Here is a 16,973-nt window from a genome sequence, read left to right on the forward strand (position 1 = left end):
TTTTTATTGAGATTCGGAAACCTCTCTGATTGGTGGATCTGAGATCGGGTCCCAGGGGGTCGTAATATACGCAATTCTACCATTATATCTAGTGTTACAACATAACAACCAAATGCTTCTGTTTTTTTTTTTGTTTTTTTATAAATGGCATATTAAGCAATTAAAAATGTATGCAGGGTGGGCATCCACTGGCAGAAACATTAAAGGGATAGTTCACCCATAAATGAAAATTCTGTCATCATTTACTCACCCTCAAGTTGTTCCAAACCTGTATGAGTTTCTTTGTTCTGCTGAACACAAAGGAAGATATTTGGAAGAATGTTTGTAATCAACAGATCTCAGTCCCCATTGACTTCCATAGTAGGAAAAAAATATACTATGGTAGTCGATCTGGGGACCGAGATCTGTTTGGTTACAAACATTCGTCCAAATATCTTCCTTTGTGTTCAGCAGAACAAAGAAACTCTTACAGGTTTGGAACAACTTGAGGGTGAGTAAACAATGATAGAATTTTAATTTTTGGGTGAACTATCCCTTTAAAAGGGCAATTATGTATCCGAGTGAAATGGCTCCTCGCCCATGAAAAAAATGTAGTCTAGGACTGGATTTTGTTGTCTATCAGGAATTGGTTGTGGTTTGCTTTTGGTGGATCTCAATTGAAGTGCATGTATAAATCATTTATAATACTACAATATCTCATAAAAAATTAAATAAGAATGGTCCATTTTGATTTCATGGTGAATTTAAGAGATCTTTGATGTGTGTTTTCTTTTCAAAATGTTGTAAAAGTAGAAAAAAAAAGGTCAACAATCTATTGGCTACTTGAGTAAAGTATTAAAACATTACAAAAAAAAAAGTTAAGTACTATTCAATTACATAAGTATTTATACTTCCTTATCTCCGGTTGAAGTGCTGTATGTAATAAATGCATAAATGCCAAACGCATAAAATGTAAATGTAGTATGAAGGAGTTCCTCAGGGTTCACTGCTGAGCCCTGTAGAGTTCGGGAACTTTACCCAGCATCCTCTTCGCGCTCAACATGGAGGAATTGACGGTGGAGGTCCGTGGCTCCAATGGAGCTTATTATAAGGTAAATGCATCATTTTACTACATTATCTTCTACTTCACGCTCGCATTAGTCTCTTAAGACAGTATGGATGGTAAAACCTTCAAGAAAATATTGAAAAACGAACTGGATCATGTACTTTCAACGCTTATAAATAGTAACGTACTGTACTCAGTGTCTGCTAGCCGTTAGCCGGTTAGCAGCCGCGCGAGGATATTTAAATAATCAAAAACATTACACCATGTAATGCTAAGTTTTATTTAACCTCAACTACATACTAAAGAAGTTTACATTACGAGAAACTGAGCTTTAAGGCTCGAATAATTTACTTTTGATTTCACTTTGTTTATCTGCTGTTATTGAACATTATGTAGTCAGGCGTTCGGTTATGTCGTCTTTTAACGATTTATATTAATTGAACCATAACAAATGCTTAGATAAAAAATAATACTATCTAAATACCAATATAAAAGTCAGTAATTGGCCATTGTTGATCATCAAGCCTGCTATCGGTCCGTGTTCGTTAGTTTTACTGTTATTGTGTGGAAGCACACAACCTATTAACCTTCAAAATCCATTTATAATGCAAATAAATCTGTTTATTTGAACAAGTGTGATTACGTCTCTCAATTGTAGGTTTAGTCAAGCTAAAATAAAAAAATGCCAGGAAGCTCATATTCATATTTAAGGTGTGGTCAGACATGATCAAATCATAAAAGCAGCTTGTGTTCTTCCACCAGATGATTTCACTCTCAAGACAATTCAAAGAAATCTATTAGTTTGAGTACAGTCCTATACAAAAAATAGGTATTATTACTTTCCACTTAAAGTATATATTAATAAACATGTTGTAAGTCCCAGTTGGGAAGTTATTATTCTGTCTCCATCTCATCCCTCAGTCATTCTGCTCTGCTTTATCAGCTGTCGGCTTTCCATCGCACCTGTCATCCACACTGCAGATATTTTAACACCCGTCTATTTTGAGATGAGCTTTAAGAGATACCAACGTCCATTTTGGAGCCAGTTGCCATTGAGAGGCAGTGCCGACCAGTTAGTTGATCTTAAGTAATGAAGTACCAGTTTGTTTTTATATAATATCAATTTAATTTGGTAACACGTCTTTATTTTACAGTGTTACATGTACTTATCATAGTAATAACAGTAAATTATGCATAATTACATGCAACTAACCCTCAACCAAACCCTACCCTAACCCTATAGTACGTACATACTTTAATACACTGTAACAATGGCACCTTCAAATAAAGTGTAACCTTTAATTTTATATTTGATCGATCACACGTTATGATTGGTACTACCTGCATATTAAACAAAACAATGCTCCTTTTTTTGTAACATATTTACATTTTTTATTAATCAACATACTATTATTTATTAAAACAAAACGTACTGTGAACGTATAAACACGCTTCATATAAACAAGCTCTCTGACGTAGATTCATTACAACAGTGTCATTCTTATGTCGTACTTTGTTTTTTTTCTGTTTTAAAACGTAATTAGAAAGTCTTTTATTTAGTTTAAGTCTTTTAAAGTGTTTGTATTTTATAAATTGTTTATTTCTTACATTTATTCTGTGGTGCTTATTCTTTTTATCTCATAACTTTTAGGCAAGTGTTATTTTTGTATTATTTATTTATTATTTTAGTGTTTATAGATTTTTTTTTTTTACAATTTGTTTTATTTCTTAATATTTTCATTTCAATTTGAGTTTGTTTTAATAATTTGAATGTTTTTATTATTATTTTCATATATATATTTTGTATTTTTGTAACTTATTTCTGTTAGTTGCCAAGACGACATTTTTAATTTTCATTGAAGTTCGTCATCTAATATTTCTTAATTTATTTTCAGCGTTATTTCAATAACCGATAGCTATTTTAATATTTTTAGTATAACACTCCACTGAGTGCAACAGGATATTCAAAGAGAAAATGTTTCAGTTTTTAATTTTCTATTTAGGTTTAATTTATTTTTATTATGTTGGTTTGAAAAAGTTATAATTCAGTTTTAGTTTTTGTTTATTTATTTCCAGTAGTTATTGTAGAAAATAGTTTTTATTTTTATTAATTTGTATTTTTTAGTTTTAGTTTTTGTCTGTTTTCGTTAAACTTAAGAGAAATGTTGCTTTTTGTTTCAGTTTTTAAATTTCTATGTTTAATTTATACTAATATATATTTGTAATGTATTAGTTTTAGTGCTTAAAGTTAGTTTCCAAGGCAACATTTCTATAATTTGTTAAAAAAAAAAAGGTCTAATATTTATATTTTATTTTATTTCAATGAAGATTTTTATTTATTTATAATAACTGTTTTGGACAGCACACACTTTTAAAAGTTGTGTAGTAGCATTAGTGAATTCTCACTCACACTTTGTGTGTGTGTAATAAATTATTTTAATAAATGTATTTACTTGTTTACATATATTTTAATAAATAATAAATCTTATTATTCCAGGGCTTTGTCAAAGATGTTCATGACGACTCTCTCTCCGTTTCGTTTGAAAATAAGTGAGTAGAAGCCAATAGTTCACAATCATGAAAATATGAGAGAAATATGAGATGAGCATAACTATATGAAAACGATTTTCTCAGCTGGCAACCTGAAAGACAAGTCCCCTTCAGTGATGTGCGGTTACCTCCTGCTGATGGCAAAAAGGAGATCACTGAAGGAGAAGAAGTGGAGGTGAGGAAACATGTTTATTACTAGTATTGCACTGTATTGAGTTTATCCATAAACCCTTAACAAGCGTGTTCTGCTGCTCAGATCTTCTCCCGGGCGAACGAACAGGAGCCATGCGGCTGGTGGCTGGCTAAAGTGCGCATGATGAAAGGAGATGTGAGTGTACATGACTCGCTCGGTTAACTTTCGCTTTCTTGTGAAGATCTCTGAGTTCACTTTCACTTTTGTTTCCCGCAGTTCTACGTGATCGAGTACGCCGCATGTGACGCAACCTACAACGAGATAGTAACGTTTGAGCGTCTCCGCCCAGTCAACCGTAATAAAGCGGTGACGGAGAACACGTTCTTCAAGTGTTCTGTCCCTGTCCCGGACGATCTCCGTGCAGCGTGAGTCCTGTTTGAACACAGCCATCACTGTTGCTCTAATGTGTAGAATGCAGTCATAATTAAGACGTTACACAAATTATACTTTATGAGAATTCTATTAAACAGAAAGTACAAATTTTTCAAATTTTTTTTTGAAAAACAAAATGTTTTGCCTATAAAACTAATTTCAGGCATTTAATCATAAGAATCATATTTTTAAAATAAAAAAATATATATATATATATTTTTAGAAGTATAAAAAAAATTGTGACGTTTTCGTTACGTATTTCCCTCTCGCTTCCATTGAAGAGAATGACTGTCAGAGCCATAACCTTGTGGGCAGCAAAACATTTTCCGATCCTCTCCCATTGTTTCCTGTTGCTTCTTTTACAGTCCTGTCCAATAAAGGCAAAAAGTAGAAAAAAAAAGGTTACACTTTATTTTAAGGTGTCATTGTTACAGTGTAATTATACATTTAAGTACTGAGTAATATTAAGCAACTACATGCACTTACTATAGGGTTAGGGGGTAGGATTAGGGTTTGGTTGAGGGTTAGTTGCATGTAATTATGCATCATTTACTGTTATTACTATGGTAAGTACATGTAACATATGTAACAAGGACACTGTAAAATAAAGTGTTACCAAAAAAAATTATACAGTATATATAAATAGAAAAGGTAATTGCGACATTTTATCTGACAAATCTGACTTTTTTCTCAGAAATGTGTGAGAGAAATTGACTTTACGAGTCTTTCGAAATTACGGGTTTATATCTCTTAACGCTGATTTTTTTCTTAGAATTGTGAGTTTATATCTCGGAAATTACGTTTTTCTTGCAATTGCGAGTTTATATCTCGTAACTCTGATTTTTTTCTTAGAATTGTGAGTTTATATCTCGGAAATGACGTTTTTCTTGCAATTGAGAGTTTATATCTCGTAACTCAGATTTTTTTCTTAGAATTGTCAGTTTATATCTCGGAAATTACGTTTTTCTTGCAATTGCGAGTTTATATCTCGTAACTCAGATTTTTTTTCTCAGATTGAGTTTATATCTCGTAATTGAGTTTATATCTCGTAACTGATTTTTTTTCTCAGATTGAGTTTATATCTCGTAACTCAGATTTTTTTTCTCAGATTGAGTTTATATCTCGTAACTGATTTTTTCTCAGAATTGAGTTTATATCTCGTAACTGATTTTTTTCTCAGATTGAGTTTATATCTCGTAACTGATTTTTTCTCAGATTTGAGTTTATCTCGTAACTGATTTTTTTCTCAGAATTGAGTTTATATCTCGTAACTCTGATTTTTTTCTCAGATTTGAGTTTATATCTCGTAACTGATTTTTTCTCAGATTTGAGTTTATATCTCGTAACTCTGATTTTTTCTCAGATTTGAGTTTATATCTCGTAACTGATTTTTTCTCAGATTTGAGTTTATATCTCGTAACTGATTTTTTTCTCAGAATTGAGTTTATATCTCGTAACTCTGATTTTTTTCTCAGATTTGAGTTTATATCTCGTAACTGATTTTTTTCTCAGAATTGAGTTTATATCTCGTAACTGATTTTTTCTCTGATTTGAGTTTATATCTCGTAACTCTGATTTTTTTCTCAGATTTGAGTTTATATCTCGTAACTGATTTTTTTTCCGCAGAATTGTGAGTTTCGTACATGCCGTTTTTCTCGCAATTGCGAGTTTATATCTAGTAAGTGATCTTTTTTTCTCAAAATTGCGAGTTTATTTCTCGTAACTGATTTTTTTCCGAAGAATTGTGAGTTCTCTTAACTGATTTTTTTTCTCTCACAATTGCAAGTTTATGTCTCGTAACTGACTTTTCTCTGAATTGTAAGTTTAGACTGTCTCATAACTGACATTTTTCTCGCAATTGCAATTTTATATCTCTTAACTTAAGTTTTTTATATAATTAATATAAACTAGCAATTATATTAAAAAAGTCAGCTCACAATTCTGACTTTTTTTCTTGCAATTGCGAGTTTATTTCTCACAATTCTGTGAAAAAAAGTCAGAATGGCGAGATAAAAAGTCGCAATTACGTTTTTTTTTTTTTTTTTTTTTTTTTTTACAAGCTCAAAATCATTTTGATGCAAAGTAATGAATAAAAAAAAAAAAAAAAGATTATTGACAATTTGGGTGTGAAATGTGCTTAATATAATTATATTGCAATGCAAAATAGTGTGAAGTCTTCTGTTTCTTTAAGCAGAATTAATTTCTTCATTTGATTTTGGGGCAAAATGTGACCTGCACATATATTATAGTTCATCTGTGCTGATGCAACAATATTGGTAAAAACCATGAACTCATTTCTTCATTGCTCGTTAGATGTGAGAACGAACAAGCCCACAAGGATTTCAAAAAGGCGGTTGGAGCCATTCGGATTGTTTACAGCCCGGAGCAAAGTGAACTGATTGTGCTGGTGAGTCCCAGTTGACCATAGCACTTCTGTAAGTGGGTTTATGATGAAAGCTTAATCCAGGTTCTCTGCACTCCACTAGTCCATGAGCGAAGCCACCGTCAAGCGCGTCTCGCTGCTGAGTGACATGCATCTACGGAGCATCCGCACGAAACTCATGCTCATGTCCAGGAACGAGGAGGCCACCAAACATCTTGAGGTACATCAGCTCTCGTGTCTGGTTGATTATTAATGTGGGGCTTTTCACACCGCACTTAACCCTGTGCATGTAATGTAAATCCAAAATATATGAATAAACAGTGTTATTTTAGTGTCATTGACATGACATACTACTATAGGTTTTGTTAATAGATTTTTTTTCATAAGTTTTAGTTATTTTGTATGTTTTTTCATTTTAATTATTTTATTTTATATAGATTTCTTTTTTTTTTATATATATATATTTATTAGTTTTAGTAATCTTAGAACTAAACGAAGGTTTAACTTAGTTAAACTAAACGAAAATGAGAAATGTTACTTTGGCAGCTAAAATAAAATAAGTTAGTTTATTTAATTTCATTTCAAGTAACAAAAATAATTTACGGTTTGTTTTTGTTTTAGTTAATGATAATAACTCTGAAGTTATTGTACAATATACAACACTCAAAAAGTTATGTTAGTACCAAACAAGAGTTAAACGTGGTTTTAGTAAACAATATTAACAATATTAACTCAAATGTTACGTTAGTACTAAACGAAAGTTGAGCTAAACGAAAATGAGAGATGCTGGTTTGGCTGCGGAAATTAAATAGTTTAGTATTTTACTGAATTTCAAGTAACAAGAATAGTTTTAGTGAACGATAATAACGCTGCAGTGTGTAACTCTAAAATGAACTTGGATTTACCAGTGAACATGAGCATGTGTCTGTGTGCGTGTAGAGCACTAAGCAGTTGGCCTCAGCGTTTCAAGAGGAGTTCACCGTGAGAGAAGACCTCATAGGTCTCGCCATCGGCAGCCACGGCAGCAACATTCAGCAGGCCAGAAAGGTGCCGGGAGTGACCGCCATCGAGCTGGACGAGGAGACCCGGACCTTCAGGGTCTACGGAGAGGTGCGTACGGGGTCGTTTCGTCAAACGGGGCTCCTTGTAATGGATGCAATGCATTTCTAAAATTCTTTCTTTACAGAGTACAGAGGCGGTTCAGAAAGCAAGAAATTATCTAGAGTTTCTGGAAGATTCAGTGCAGATTCCTCGCAATCTTGTTGGTATGCATGTTTTTCTTTTAGAAACCTTTTTATTTATTTATATTACTGTATTTTAATTACCACAAACCATTTTTAATATAGTTTTGTCTTAGTTAACAGGAACAACTGAGTGTGCAACAGGACATTTTGTTCAATTGTTGAAATAAAAAAATTTGATTGGAGGAGCAATTATATTTCAATATTTTTGTCTTCCTCCTAGAAACTTTGCGTTCGCTCACAAAACTTGTGATGGAAATATTATGAGGTGTGAGGAAAAACTATGTTTCAGTGCTTTTGCGAGCAAATGCAAAGTTTCTTGGGAAATGCAATAGTTTGCGTGTTTTTTTGAGAAAAGTCACTTCTCAAAAAAGAAGGGTAAATATTTAATGTCATTTTGAATTTAACCATCAAAATAATTTTCATACGCATTTTCCCTTTGCAGGAAAGGTTATCGGAAAAAACGGCAAGGTCATCCAGGAGATTGTCGATAAATCCGGTGTGGTGAGAGTGCGCATCGAAGGCGACAATGACAACAAACTCCCCCGACAGGAAGTAAGACACCCGAGAGTAGCACAAAAAAGCGAGCCAGATGAATGTATGCATATATACGATAATGCATTTTTATCATTTTATTAAACAGGGAATGGTGCCATTTACATTCGTTGGAACGAAGGAGAGTATCAGCAATGTGCAGGTTCTACTGGAATACCACATTGCTTACCTGAACGTGAGTATGAGAGACGCACACAGCCGGCGTGTTGACGTAAGGCGTCTGGTGTTTGAGGAGCTCAAGCGCTGGTTTGTGTCGTGCAGGAGGTGGAGCAGCTGCGACTGGAGCGACTGCAGATCGACGAGCAGCTGCGTCAGATCGGGATGGGTCACAGGCCTGGCCCAAACCGGCCCGGCGATAAGGACAAGGGCTACGCCACTGAAGAGAGCACTACTAACACCACCGTGCACGTCAATCGCTCCTACTCCGGCAGGGGCCGCGGACGCCGGGGGCCCGGATACACGTCTGGCTACGGTAGGGCTTCGGTCTTAAAAGCTTTTAAAACCAGGTCATGTTTCACCCCAAATTCGAGGGCACTCGAAAAAGGCTAGTTTTTACCTCTGGCAAAATGGGCTTTCAATAAAATTTGCCCGCCTATGCAGTAGAAACGTGGAAATAAATTTGAAACGCCGCTACACGACTAGAGAGAAAACAGAAGAAAGCCTGTTGTCTTCCCTTTTTGCCAAATACGTTGGGAAACTTCAATTGAGGGAATGCATTGACGTCACTTTCCCGCCGAAACACGCTCCCTCAGCCGGACTGAGTGGCAGAAGAGCTGCTGCGTGATGCGATTTAACTGGGGAAACTGTGGAAACACGAGTTAAACGAACAATTACCAGTTTGAACTAAAAGTCGGACTTGATATAGTGTTCCTTACAACTTACCAAAGATCCAGTGATCCGTGGATATTGACACGCAGCAGGAACATGTTTCCTGACATTTATATGAGCCTGATTTCCACGCCGGGGAAATACATACAGCAGATGTGCATGTGAACGCTTTATATAGATACAATATAGGTCTAATATCACTCATATCAATGTTATATATATCATCATATCGTCCAGCCTTAAAACTTCTACAGTTTTTTGTCAGTGTTTTTTTAAAAGCATCCGATTATGCAGAATATACGATGGTATTTAATTGATGAGTTGTCAGTACAATATATAACAATACAATATATAGGGTGTGATTTTACCCCAAATGCAGCATATTGACACAAAATGATAACAGCACTTTTTGCTGCCATCTTTTCCTTGGTTAACTTATAGCATCAAATAAACACGAATGAACATCAGAAGTTGTTTTAACCGCGGAAAGACGTCATTACACACCGCTATTCAAATTCAAACCCACCGACGTTAATCTTCTAATCCTCTCCTGACTGCTTTGTCGGACAAAAACGTCGGATTATGATTGGTCAGATCACCTGTCATTCAAACTGTCACAGATCACCTGTCACCTCCCTGCGAAGGGTGAATGACGTTAATTTAAAAGTGAAAGTAAAATGCTTTAAAACCAGCTTTTTATAGGCTAAGCCACAGGTGTCAAACTTCCTGGAGGTGTCAAACTACAAAGTTTTGTTCCAACCCTGCTTCAACACACACACACACACACACACACACACACACACACACACACACACACACACACACACACACACCTGCAGTTTTCAAATAAGCCTGAAGGACTTGATTAGCTGAATCAGGTGTGTTTAGTTAGGTTTGAAGCTAAACTCTGCAGGGCTGTGGCCCTCCAGGAACTGAGTTTGACACCCCTGGGCTAGGCGATGTAAAAAATAAATAAATTGTTTTTGCGTTTTCTTTTGCCTTCAAATTAGCGATTTAAAAACCCCTGCCTGTTCTGCTTTTAGTTTCGCTTTTAAATTAGCGCCAATTCGGGGGTGGATTGCTTGAATGGTGAGTTCATTAGCCTATTATTATTAATGAAAAGCACAACAACAACGTTTTTACATTCCGCTTTGACACCATCATCGTCAGCTCCTCGCTCTCGTGATTAATGAAATCTGACTCCCGCTGCTGATCTTTGCTGCGACTCTCGTTCAGCTCACGATATATTAAGCAGAAACGTTCAGTTTTATAAGTGTGGTGTCTGTTCTCTAACTGAACTAAATGCTTCTGAACACCGGTAACTCCGTCAACAACACGGACTATCGTAGCAAGCCTAGTGTCGACTTGTATTGTTCCCGGGAGTAAACGTTACTTTGGGTTTCCAGTGAAGGATCCAGCACGTTTGGCTAACACTTTCACGTTTTCATCACTTTCAGGCACTAACTCCGAGCACTCGTACGCCTCTGAGACGGACTCCGAGCGTAAGGAGGAGCTGAGCGACTGGTCCCTGGCGGGAGAGGAGCCCGAGCGTAACCCCAGACAGCAGAGAGACAGCAGGAGGAGGCCGGGAGAGGGCCGGGGGAGAGCACGAGGAGGACCTGCAGGCAGAGGCCGCGGATCGGGACGGGGGGCGTCCAACTCCATCAGCTCAGGTACACATTAAAGCTGAACGCTTCTTATTCACCAGCACACAAATTGTTGTGTTTGTTTGCTTGGTTTTATTATATTGAAATTAGATTTGTATTTTTGTAATTTAAAATGTGCCATAAAAAATATTCTTTTTCTGGATTTTTATTTGAATGGTTTATTAAGATTTTAAGTATTAAAAAGTATGTCTAATCATTTAATTTTATTAAAAATAATTTACTAAAGTTTAAGCTATAATAGTGACCAATGAAATGTTTTATTTTTTCTAACTGAAATTCTCTGTTGTCTGTTTTAAATGTTTTAAATGATCAAGAATAGTGGTAATCAAATGAATGCATACAATTGTATTATATTAGTATTAAATATTAGTATCGGTGTGTTCATGTCAGTCCTGAACGATCCCGATGGAAACCCATACAGTCTGTTGGACAACACTGAGACTGATCAGACGGCAGACACAGATGCCAGTGACTCCCAGGTGAGCGTTAACCGTCGCAGACGCTCCCGCCGCCGCCGCACAGATGAGGACACCACCGTCATGGACGGCATGAGCGAGTCCGACAACACCTCGCTCAGCGAGAACGGCCTGGGTAAGGATTTACTGCATCAGTCTTTTTACAACACATGCATCTGATGATTTCATTTGATTGATTGATTAGAGCTGCTGTTTCTTGAGCATCAAATCATCATATCAGAATGATTTCTGAAGGATCATGTGACACTGAAGACTGGAGTAATGATGCTGAAAATACAGCTTTGATCACAGGAATAAATTACATTTTACAATATGTTCACATAGAAAACAGTTATTTTAAATTCTAATAATATTTCACAATATTAATGTTTTTACTGAATTTTTTGATCAAATAAATGTAGCCTTGGTGACTTCTTACAAACCCAAAATATTTGAACAGTACTGTATGTATCATCACTTGCATTATATTTAGGATTTAACTGAATTTTGATTTAATATTTGATACCTAAATGTAAAATTCAACAATAAATATATACACACAGTGCTTAACAAATTTATTAGACCACCAGCCAGTGTAAGGCACAAGCCTCAGCTGCCTTAAACTAACAGTGTTCGTGTTTTTATATGTCTGTAATGGTTAATCCACCAGTGTATATATATATCTAAGCTCTTCAGTCTCAAAGTCTGGACTTGAATCCTATTGAACAAATTAGGGATTTAGTGGATTCAAAGATAGAACGCACAAAAGTTTCATCAAAAGCAAGTCTTTGGGAGCAACTAGTATTGTAGGAACAACTATTTGGAAGTCAATAACAACAGAGACAGTGGAAAATTACTGTACGTAAAAACAATGCTAGCAAGAATGCAAGCTGTTATCAAGGCCAAAGGACAAATTAAGTTATTTTTTGGTTATTATTTGTGAATAAAGACTGTTTAGGTGTTTATTTGCCTAATAAATGATTTTTTATGTATTAGATTAGATTAGATTAGATTCAAGTGTTAGATTATACTGTTATTATGACAGATTATATATTATACAATGAATGGGTAACACTTTACTTTAGGGTCCAGTTCTCACTATTAATTATTTGCTTATTATCATGCATATTACTAGGATATTGGCTGTTTATTAGTACTTATAAAGCACATATTAATGCCTTATTCTGCATGATCATATTCTACATCCCTTAATCCACCCGATACCTAAACTTAACAATTACTTTACTAACTATTAATAAGCAGTAATTAGGAGTTTATTGAGGCAAAAGTCATAGTTAATGGTGAGAATTGGACCCTAATCTAAAATGTGACCAATTAATGCACTTACAAACAATTATTGGTTGCCAGTTAAAATGATCATACATGTTTAGGTTTTTATATAACACTGAGACCGATTCCACAAAGTGCAACCTGCTCAAATGGCTTTTTCCAAAGCGGCTGTCAGTATTTAAGGTCAGGTTCTGCACCGATGTTTTGTAGATGAAGCTGAAGCTAAACAAGAGCGGCGCAACCGTAGCCGTCGCCGTCGCCTCCGCCCTCCTGAGGAGAGGCAGCCAGGTAACGGTGTGAGCTAACACTGGGCTCCTGTGCCAGTGCTAATACAAACTGCATGGCATTGAACGCCAGGCCTTTTAAACTCAACTAGAGCTCACATGATCCAACATGCCAGATCACAACTAAAGTTATTTTCAGACGTTTGCGTGAAATAACATCAAAAAATGATCTTTATCTAGAACTTTTAAATCCGTTGGTTACACAATTGACCGTTCGCAAAGACCCGCCCCCTTTAGTTACTGTTGCTATGTCCGACAAGCCACGCCTCTCTCACGCCACACCATGTTCTCGCGCAGTGAACAATACATCGCGGAGCAGAGAGGACACTGACAACACACTGAGACAGGACACACCAGGTTACTTTTGATATCAAACAAAGTCTCACCTTTCAAATTTGGTCATTTATTAACGAAATTTAAACAATAAATACCGTTTTGTGGCTCTTTAATGTGTCTGAGAGATCACTGTTAAAGCTGCTCGTGAACCGATCATCTCTTCCTTCTAGTTCATTTATAGCATCAAATAAACATGAATGAACATCAGAAGGTATGTTGTTTTAACCGCGCAAAGACGTCAGCACACACCGTGTTTTCAAGTTCAAATCCTCCAACGTTAATCTACTAACTCTCCTGACTGCTTTGTCGGACAAAAATGGCGGATTCGGCAGATGGAGGATCATGATTGGTCAGATCGCCTGTCAATCAAACTCCCTGCGAAGGGTCAATTGCAAATAACATTGGTTTATAAAGCTGTAGGTATATGGCCTAATATGCATGGTTGATGTAAATGCATGTAGGTTTTGTCTTCTACCTTCTCAACCTAGAAGAGTCAGTCCAAAAGCTGTCCTTTTCCATACAGTTAAAGTGAATCTTCCTCTCCACCACGGCTCTCCAATCTCTGCTCGCCACATCACGTATCGGATCAGGTTCAACAGCGCAGTGTAGGGTTTCTCGAAACTCACACACAGCTGGAAGGGCGAATGAGATTTGAGAGCTCCGGCAGAGGAACATTTCCAGTACTAAACGTTTCACCCTCATTTAAGAATCATAAAGATCTTTTGCGAGTTGAATCATTGCCGTATCTCTTGCAGTTACGGTGGCGGACTACATATCACGAGCTGAATCTCAAAGCAGACAGAGAAACCCAAGAGACCTGAGGAAGAGCAAGAAGGACATGGTGACTCTAGATTTCTTCTTTCACATTTCGCTGTGGTTTCAGTTGATGAACAGGGATGGACAATATTTATATCTAATAAGTAATGCTATTTAGTCATATTATTAGTTGCATATGAATGCATATGATTAACAATGTTTATAATTTTATTATACTTTATTTTAATATTGGATATTTAATTCTTTCTGCTTATTTTAAGTGATTTTAAGCGATAGATTGACACAGAGTTACAATTTAACTGTTATTTTACTATTCATCTTTTTTTTTTGTCCATCGCAATTTCGAAAGGAATATTTATTCATTTTTCATGCGGTACATTATCATGTGTTCAGGGTCATCATGGTTAACTAAAGCTAAAAAATTAACATTTTCATAACCATCCCTCATTTAAGTTCACTTTTTTAAAACTTTTGTCAGTTTCTGAGTGATTCTGTCATTTTTGACCGACAGCGAAGAGCACCCTTGTTCGTTAATCGCCACAAACACCTGGGAAGAGTCATGGTAACACCGTGTCCTAACCAGACGCGATGCGATTAGATTCCAGCCACAAATAATTTGTCTGTCCACAATAGCGATAGCGACTGCGAGATGCGTCAAAATCAATCAAAACACACAGCCAATCAGAACAGTGTGTGGGCGGAGTCAGCCAATCAGAACAGTGTGTGGGCGGAGTCAGCCAATCAAAACAGCGTGTGGGCAGAGTCAGCTAATCAGAACAGTGGGTGGGTGGATGACTGCGAGATGCGTCAAAATCAATCAAAACACACAGCCAATCAGAACAGTGTGTGGGCGGAGTCAGCCAATCAGAAGAGTGTGTGGGCGGAGTCAGCCAATCAAAACAGCGTGTGGGCAGAGTCAGCTAATCAGAACAGTGGGTGGGTGGAGTCAGCCAATCAGAACAGTGTGTGGGCGGAGTCAGCCAATCACAACAGTGTGTGGGCGGAGTCAGCCAATCACAACAGTGAGTGGGTGGAGTCTGCCAATCAGAACAGTGTGTGGGCGGAGTCTCGCAGCGAGTGCGCGGCACCAGAGAGTAATCTTGACGGCACTCGCAAGAAAATGGATAAGTGCTACATAATCAAATTCACAAATATTACACCATTTAAACATTATTAAAAATACATAGACTGAGTTACTAAAACAATCTTTGTCAAAGAATACACTTGTTTGTTCACAGTTTGAACGTTCTTGTTTCCATTTGCTTAATTTCAAGATCTGAGGTGAATTATATCCATTGTTGCTTTTACAGCTTCAAAGCTGGAGCACTAAATGATATTCAAAGTCACATGACACGCTTTTAACATCAAATAAAGCACATAAACAGCACCTGAGATTCGCACTTTGTGTTTGTTGTTCCAGCGCGACGTCACAGAAAAATAGAAACCGTTTCTAAAATAGACTCGTCGCGTGTCGCCGTCGCGGCCGGTTAGGACAAACACTCTGATTAACATGGAAAAGAGGCATTTTATTGTGTGTAGTAAGGACACGGTGTCAGTCATTGGGGTATTTGTGTTTAATCTGTGTCCCGTGTGCTCCTCAGGCTCAAGTGGAGTTGATATCGGAGCACAGCCCCGCTGAAGCTGAAGCTGTGAGCAACGGCCCCACCAAAGCAGACGATCACCAGAGCCAAGCCGTCGTCAACGGACTCTCCTAATCACTGCAACTCCTAAACCTTTACAGTTTTACAATAGTGCTTGTACAAGCTTGCCAAAGATAGACGTACGGACTTCCACATTCTCGATTGCACTTTTCAGTTCCTTCGCAATGGAACAGATAATTACAATGAAAAAACAAAAAAAGATGAGATGACAAAAACAAAACAAACACACACACAAAAAAAACAACCTAAGTCACACTTATGTTCCTGATCAGATGTTGTGCCTTCAGAGCGTAGTTTCAACATGACGTTGGCTGGCTATAGAGAAAACGAAACAGAAAACAAACAAACAACTTTGTCTGAAAGACTCCCAGACATCCTTAGCTGCTTTTTGTTACGGTTTAATATGCAACCACTTCTTTGCGAGGGGTTACGGGGGAAAAAGGATGTTTTGCACTGAATAGTCATTTCTTGACCTTTAGAATAATGTTAGTCTGGAAACTGGTCTGCTAACTCTGTCCATTTTAAATGCTGTATGTAAAACACTTCCTGAACGATTGAATTTGGGTTTCATCTTTGGCCTGTTGGGTTGTAAGGGTGGCAACCGAGACTGTTTTGCTAAAGGAGCCTTTTTTTTGGGGGGGTTTATTTATTTTAAAATGTACAGTATTTAAAATTAACTAGGCAGTCGTTTTTAACACTAAGCTGTCAGAACTTCTTAGCTCGCAGATTGCAAATTTGGACTACTGAAAAGATCAATTTCCAGATGTTCTGTTCTGTAAACTACGTTCGTTAGTCTTTATGGGTTTTTTTTTTAAAGATCATTCTGGTTGTTTGATGTGCAATATGTTTTGTATGCAGGTAGTTCATAAATAAACATTTGATCTTCCAGCCAACCTTTCAAAGTTGGTGTATCTATTGTTTTGTTCTTTCCTTGTCCAACTTTTAGTTTGTGCTGTAAATTTGGTTGCAACAGAGATGAGGATCATATACAATCTTCATATACAACATTTCCAATTTCTCAGCAATTCAATCGATGATTCTTTCAGTATTGGTGAGGACCCACACCCCATAATAATCCCAATTATATTTAAAAAAAAAACTTGGGGCAATATTTGTATCGTTCATTACATTTACCTGCGATTACTTTGATCTGAATGTGTATATGTATTTACACCGGTTGATTCAAACTGAGAACTCGTCAGCTCAAGAGTCTTTTTGACTGGTTCATTTCAAAGAACTGGTTCATAGGAGTCATTGGCTCATGAATCGGACTTACACTGGTTCATTCAAATTAACTGGTTCATAGGAGTCATTGGCTCATGAATGATTAATTTAA

The 16,973-nt window shown here is 36.6% G+C and overlaps 1 protein-coding gene across 3 annotated transcripts; it reads left to right on the plus strand.

Moving 5' to 3' along the window:
* The first annotated feature begins 918 nt into the window (after positions 1 to 918).
* Positions 919 to 16,530, plus strand: fxr1 (FMR1 autosomal homolog 1). 3 transcript variants are annotated; one of them, XM_084417323.1, is made up of 17 exons: positions 954 to 1,091; positions 3,543 to 3,595; positions 3,680 to 3,770; positions 3,852 to 3,923; positions 4,005 to 4,153; positions 6,474 to 6,567; positions 6,647 to 6,763; positions 7,483 to 7,653; positions 7,730 to 7,808; positions 8,230 to 8,339; positions 8,428 to 8,514; positions 8,601 to 8,811; positions 10,625 to 10,840; positions 11,225 to 11,425; positions 12,790 to 12,867; positions 13,955 to 14,040; positions 15,578 to 16,530. In XM_084417323.1, the coding sequence occupies exons 1-17, from the start codon at positions 1,041 to 1,043 to the stop codon at positions 15,689 to 15,691; spliced, it is 1,980 nt and encodes a 659-aa protein (XP_084273449.1). In that variant the 5' UTR covers positions 954 to 1,040; the 3' UTR covers positions 15,692 to 16,530. The 3 variants fall into 3 exon arrangements, with proteins under 3 accessions (XP_084273450.1, XP_084273449.1, XP_084273451.1); XM_084417324.1 differs by lacking the exon at positions 12,790 to 12,867 and having other exon boundaries at positions 919 to 1,091; XM_084417325.1 differs by lacking the exons at positions 12,790 to 12,867; positions 13,955 to 14,040.
* The last annotated feature ends 443 nt before the right edge of the window (positions 16,531 to 16,973 follow it).

Source organism: Rutilus rutilus, assembly GCF_951802725.1.
Source record: "Rutilus rutilus genome assembly, chromosome: 8".
NCBI lineage: Eukaryota > Metazoa > Chordata > Actinopteri > Cypriniformes > Leuciscidae > Rutilus > Rutilus rutilus.